This window comes from Poecilia reticulata, linkage group LG1 (genome assembly GCF_000633615.1).
Source record: "Poecilia reticulata strain Guanapo linkage group LG1, Guppy_female_1.0+MT, whole genome shotgun sequence".
Taxonomy (NCBI): domain Eukaryota; kingdom Metazoa; phylum Chordata; class Actinopteri; order Cyprinodontiformes; family Poeciliidae; genus Poecilia; species Poecilia reticulata.
Window position 1 is genome coordinate 10,960,974 of NC_024331.1, and position 6,624 is coordinate 10,967,597.

General features: G+C 37.5%; 1 protein-coding gene across 1 annotated transcript in view; it reads right to left on the reverse strand.

The window, feature by feature from the left end:
• Positions 1-3,363: 3,363 nt before the first annotated feature.
• LOC103462977 (protein kinase C beta type-like) overlaps positions 3,364-6,624 on the reverse strand; it is a 90,749-nt gene continuing 87,488 nt past the window's right edge. The window contains exon 17 of the mRNA XM_008406066.2: positions 3,364-4,499. Within this exon, the coding sequence (XP_008404288.1) occupies positions 4,347-4,499 (153 nt within the window). The 3' untranslated portion in view covers positions 3,364-4,346. The remainder of the gene's footprint in view (positions 4,500-6,624) is intronic.

Below are 6,624 nucleotides of genomic sequence, written 5' to 3' on the forward strand. Positions count from 1 at the left end.
AAGTTGACAACTGTAAATGAACATTTGCTAACATTTTATTGTACAAAAGTAATATTTATCTTGATTTGTGTATAATTTTTAGTCCAACTTGCAACTTGAGAGTGAGCATTACCCAGTGAGTTGATTTTTTACTCAGTGCATGGATGGGGCATGTCCACTGGGTGATCAGAGAAAATGAGCAACAACTGGACAATCCTTGGACTGGGGACAATAAAAGGCCGCCCCAAAATATCAAATTTTGGCACAAGTCATAATGCTTCAGATGTCACAAGTTATGCGGGAGCGTGGCATTGGCATGTTGGATGTCCACCGTAGCAGCAGCTGCATGGCTAAATGTCCATTATCCGACCAAAGGCTGTTTAAGAGTTTCCAACAGACTGGCACTACTGCAAATTGACCTCATCCTCATCGGCCACGTGTGACCTCTCCAGCACAAGATCGCCACATCCGGCTCGTACAACTGCAGGATCGGCTAAGAGCAGCAACACACACAGCTGATGAGATTATTGGTCTGCACAACAGACGCATCACACGTCAGACTGTCCGTAGTCACATACGAGAAGCCAACTTGGTCTAACTCTTAATTCCTCAACCTGACCCCTATCATATTCAAAGGACGGTCAATCCACTACAAATGGCCATACTATGATGTTGTCAATGCTCATATGAAGATAAGTAACTACTGAAAATATATTTTGAGTTTCTCTATATATAATTAACATAACCCAAATGTTCATAAAACTCTTATATTTGACATGGGGCCTTAATATTTTTGTTCAGTGTAAAAATCTTTAGCTACAGTACCAACAAATATGGCATGCATAGAGGAGCTCCACCACAAGAACTGTAAAGACCTACACAGCACCAACCCACTCCAATGCAAACAGAGTCATGAGGATATGTGAGAAAGATAATAGATTTTTTCTTTTCTTGCATCAACTTGGAAGACAAGACATGCTTAAGACTAAGTACAGGACTAGCTTAGACATGAGGTTATAAATCCTAGATCTACAGTAAATCTTGCACCCCTCTGAACTGCTGTCTGCACAGACATGTTTGACTTATTGATTATAAAATGTTCATGACGTCACTCTCACCAGCATAGCAGAAGGAAATCAAGTAAACAAACACACTCTTCGTTATCAACATAGCGCAAAGGTACATGTTGGCAGTAAATCTTGAGCCGTTTGTGGTGAAGTCCTGTGAATGTTATCTACTGCTGTCGTTTCCTGGAGATGTGAATGTCACCACTCTGGCAGAAGGTCATTTGTGGGATTCTTCTGTTGCACAATGTTTGAAAAAAAATCTCATTATCAATGAACCCACTTCCAGTAAAAATGTAAGTGTTAAAATGATATGGTGTCAATTTGTCTCCCTGGCATGCAATGAGGTTAATGGATTGGGAGGGAAATGTGCAGTACTGTGCAAAAGACTTGAATCATCCATAATTTCTTTAGAATTTGTTTTTCAGGAAACTATGTAATATGGTCTTGATAAACGGTTCTGTGTATTATTTGAAGATGTGTTGAAGTTTTCTTTGGACTTTGGCATCTTGTTCCCCTCATTTTTAGTCCATTATGCAGAAATTTTCAGAGCAGTCATTTTTGTCATTATAGTCATCATTTATGCATAAAAATACTTAGAAACTAAAGGAGTGACTGCACTAAAACAGTGTTTTTCAACCACTGTTAGTGAGTGATCATCAGGTGTGCCGTGGAAATTATCCAATTTCACCTAACGTATTTTCCGGGCTATAAGCCACTACTTTTTTCCTAAGGTTTGAACCATGTGGCTTGTCCTAGTGCGGCTTTTCTGTGGATTTTTCTTCAACCACCAGGGGGCCCTTTAGCAGGAAGTGAATCATACAAAGTCAAAATTGTAAATCAAAGAAGAAAGCGCTAATTTTGATTTTTAGAACAAGCACGTTTGGAGAAATGTTTTCAAACTCATATGATGCAGCTTTTAAGTTGAGTGCTATCGATCTGGCAGTACAGGAGGGAAATGGAGCCGCTGCAGGTAAGCTCTGGTGAACAAAACTGTGGTTCGGCTTTGGAGACAGAAGGCTGCGGCCTTAATATATCCAGCAGATTTATTAGGACGCAACCCTCTGCTGGGTCCTTATGGAAAATCGAGAGCAACAAAGATACCAGCGGCTTATAGCCCGGTGCGGCTTATGTACGTTTCCAGTTTTTTTTACTCTATAGTCCGGAAAATACGGTAATTGGTCTTAAAAGATTTTTTGAAACTGAATTAATTATCTGCAAATAATGCCATTTTCGAGTGTCTCTGCTGTAGTAGTGTTGTCATGTAATTTTCTTACCACTAGATGGCAGTAGGTACAGAGTATTTTATGTTAAAACGAGAATTAGTGATGCACGAATGTTACAGGTAGCGGTGAGAGCATTGAATCTAGCAAGACTGATGACAGTGATGGAAAAGACAGTGAAGCTCAGCAGTAGTTGAAAGAACATGAGTCCATTTCTCACAACATATCTGTGTGAAATGAGCTTCTCTAGTCTGGTTACTATAAAAACTAAAACCAGAGAGACTGAGAGCTGTGGAGGAAGAGCTTTGTCTTTCTTCAATTTCTACCAGGAAATCAGCTGTTTTTATCCAAACATGCACAGGTTTCACACTAGGTGGGTAAAATATATAGATATTGACGTTTTGTACATGCAACTCTTCATATTGTAACAGTGAATATGAAGTTAAATGTTTCCCAAATATTATTGCTTCTTTCAGAATAAGAATTANATCTAGCAAGACTGATGACAGTGATGGAAAAGACAGTGAAGCTCAGCAGTAGTTGAAAGAACATGAGTCCATTTCTCACAACATATCTGTGTGAAATGAGCTTCTCTAGTCTGGTTACTATAAAAACTAAAACCAGAGAGACTGAGAGCTGTGGAGGAAGAGCTTTGTCTTTCTTCAATTTCTACCAGGAAATCAGCTGTTTTTATCCAAACATGCACAGGTTTCACACTAGGTGGGTAAAATATATAGATATTGACGTTTTGTACATGCAACTCTTCATATTGTAACAGTGAATATGAAGTTAAATGTTTCCCAAATATTATTGCTTCTTTCAGAATAAGAATTATTTTCTGTATTCTGGCTATAAGAATGTTTGTGGATTAGTTTGTAAAACACTTTGAAGTTTTCTACAACTTCTTTAAATTTAAGCCCACAGTGTTGTGGCTGTTCAGGTGTATTTTTGAAGTGGACATGTTGAGTGCAATTTGAAATAAGAAATGTAAAATATGATAAAAATACATTTTTATGTTTGATTTCTATTCAAGACACTTTGATAAGAATGACTATATATGTAATAGAGGCGGCTACAGAGTATCTTTGTTTCCATTTTTGGTTGGTGGTGTGCCTCGAGATTTTTTCAATTAAAATAATTTACCTTGGCTCAAAAAAGGTTGAAAAACACTGCACCAAAACAGTGAAAGAATTTTTGTGGGACTACAAAAAGTATCTGGTTGACCTTATAAATCTACGCATATTAGTCAAGTGAAGTTGATAATATACATTTTAACAAGTATATTAAAATGTATACTACATGCTGTATTGACATGCATTGCATACACGTCACAGCAGGAGTCAATGTTTAAAACTAGCGAGCATTATGTTTTCCTTTATTAAAGCATGATATTTTGGGGAGGATAAGAGCTTTTACTCATTTGCTTTGCCAGATAAAAACTGCATTTCTCAGCACAAACAACCATAAAGAAAATTTGGAGAAAACCTACTGCTAACTAGCAAATATGAGGGTTGCAAATTTGAGTGAACAAATCAATTGAAAGACTTTTGTAACTTAGATAATGACACACACTGCTATTGCTACTACAAAATTGTCTTTGTTTCTTCTATTTTAGAAGCAAAACATCGATTAAGAGATGAACTGCACCTCCTTAAATCAAAGCTCCACATGGAAAGCAGGTAGACATTTATGTTTAAGCTGTTGTTTGACCTATTGTTTTAAACCAAATGTTTTTTCTAGCATCCAATGAACCTTTGATAATGGTGCTTTAAACCAGTATTTGTTATATAAAATGCAGTGAAACGAAGACATTTGACTAACTTGGCCAACATTTCATTTTATGAAGTAATCTCGTCAAGAAGATTCTGTCATGCTCAGATAAAAAAAGCAGTTAATGTCCAAAGAAAAGCTTTAGAGCCCTTCAGAAACAGGGGGGAGCTTTTACTGAGCTTATAAGATTCTAAGGCAATTTGGCAGAAATAGAGTAAATCATATGGAATTGTTTAAAACTTTTGCACAGTACTAGAGCTGAGCTGTTTGGATAGTTTTTTCTGTGCCTCATCTAACCACTGAGATGTCCTCAGACTTGTATAACAAATTCTGGGTTGGTGTAGGAGAAGCCTTGGAACTCATTCTGGTCCAGGTTCATGATGAAGAGTTTGTCTGTCGGTGTCAGCTCCACCGCCATCTTGGTGAACTCCTTGTCAAAGTTGCCAACATCGCTGCGAGATTTCTGCCACAGAAAATTGAAATCAGTTAGAGATATGAAACTCTGGAACATTAGAGTGACAGTAGTCATCAGTGAAAGCATAACTCAGAAAGAGTGGAAATGATTTGACAAAAAGCAGTAATAACAGCTGAAAAAAGCACATAGAAGAATAAAGAAGGCAGCACATACTTTTACCACATTCAGACAGTTATAGTAAACTGTAGAGCTGGAACAATCAAAGGTTATGGAAAAAAAGCTTTTATACTCAAACTTGAAAGCTATTAAAAATGCTAAATCTTTCAATCATGCTTCCCATGTTATCTTTTTATTATGAATGTTTGTAATAAGCCTGATCTCACACTACCCAGATTAGTGTGTCGAAAATCAATAAATAAGGAACTAAACAGTTGAACCAAAACTGATGTGAAAAAATAAAAAACAAAATACTCAAGCATCACACAAATGTTGATTTTTATTATTATTCGAGTTAGAATTTAAAAATACTTCATTGCAAACAAAACATTTGGTCCTCCTTTCAAGTTAAGTCAAAAGGGTTGGTAAAGTTCTCACGTTTCACAATTGTTTTATGGAAGCAAATCATTGCCTATTTAATCTGCCTTGATTAAAGGTGAACAGTGGACAAAACTATTGTTTGGTTGCATGAACCAAATATCCATAAGTTTGAGGATTTAACATAATTACACATTACAATAAGTAGATTTTTTCCCCCCCAGTATGCAGTCACTTCAGTCATGGCTAAATGTTTTAGTGATGCAAATGTGCTTTGTTCCAGACTTTGTTGCTACAAAGAGCTTAACAAGCTTAAAAATTATTATTATTTTTTTTTATTAATTTAAGTTCAAGAGCAGTTCCACACCCAAACCACTCCTCTAATTTTCCAAGCGGCCTATTCACTCTGCTCACCCACTCATCTCAGTTTGTTACATTTCGTCAACCCCGCCCTCCCTTACCCTTTACTTCATTTTGTGCTGATCTAGCTATAACCGTTTCCCAAAGACCAAACCTCCGTGCTGTCTTCACCTCCCAAACCTTCCAGATAACCAGATCAAGATTCATCCCTTCATCCCCTCATTCTTTCATCAATAAATCTTTAAACCTATATCTTCGTGGTGTGAATTACCTTACCATGAAATGAACAGGCTGCAGACAGTGGGCTTACTTCACATGGTGATCTAATTAACAGGAGTAGTGATGGTCAGAGTCCATCACTACTCCCAGGTCTCAGGTGATCTGAATGACTGAATAAGAGTGATTTCCAACAACAGTCTAATTTCAAGCAGTTTAGTTGCAGTGCTTAGTTTCAGAAGAGGGCTTTACAAATCATATTGCCACACCAATGCAGAGCTTCCTCACCCATGGCAGCCACTTGGTGAGTGTGTGGAAAGTGATGACGTTTGGAAATCTGCCTAGTAATAGCAAAGCATGGTAACTATTTCTCTCCAAGAAAAACATTAAGCACAGGTTGGCATTTTGCAGGAAGTTGGGATACTTCCCCTGATAACTCCCACTACAAGATATGTGGAACATAGTTTATCTGGAGAAATAAAGATGAGAGCTGTCAACCCAGCTCAGAGGAATCCTGGTATAGTCCATGTCAAAGGGGTTGATTCTCATGCAAAAGAGGGGAGAGAGGATGTAGGACCAAAAAGTGCTACAAGAAAAAAACCTTTACATTGCAGACACAATTTGGTTAGGACTTTTGGTAACACTTTATTTGAAGGGGTGTGCATAAGACTGACATGACAGTCATAAACATTCATAAAGGCTTCTTCATGTTCATGACAGTGTCATGTCAGTCTTATGCACACCCCTTCAAATAAAGTGTTACCGGATTTATTTTATTTTCCAGCATGATGGAGCAGTGTTCATGAGGCAGAAGACAGAAAGTGTTTCAAAGATTAGATCCACTGCATGTCACTAACCAGAGAACAACAGGTCTATCAGTGAAGCTTTGACTCCAACGCTGATATGCAGAATGACAAAGGCAATTATAGAAGTGATGAAGAAGAAATACAGTGGGGCAAAAAAGTATTTAATCAGCCACCAATTGTGCAAGTTCTCCCACTTAAAAAGATGAGAGAGGCCTGTAATTTTCATCATAGATGTACCTCAACTATGAGAGACAAAA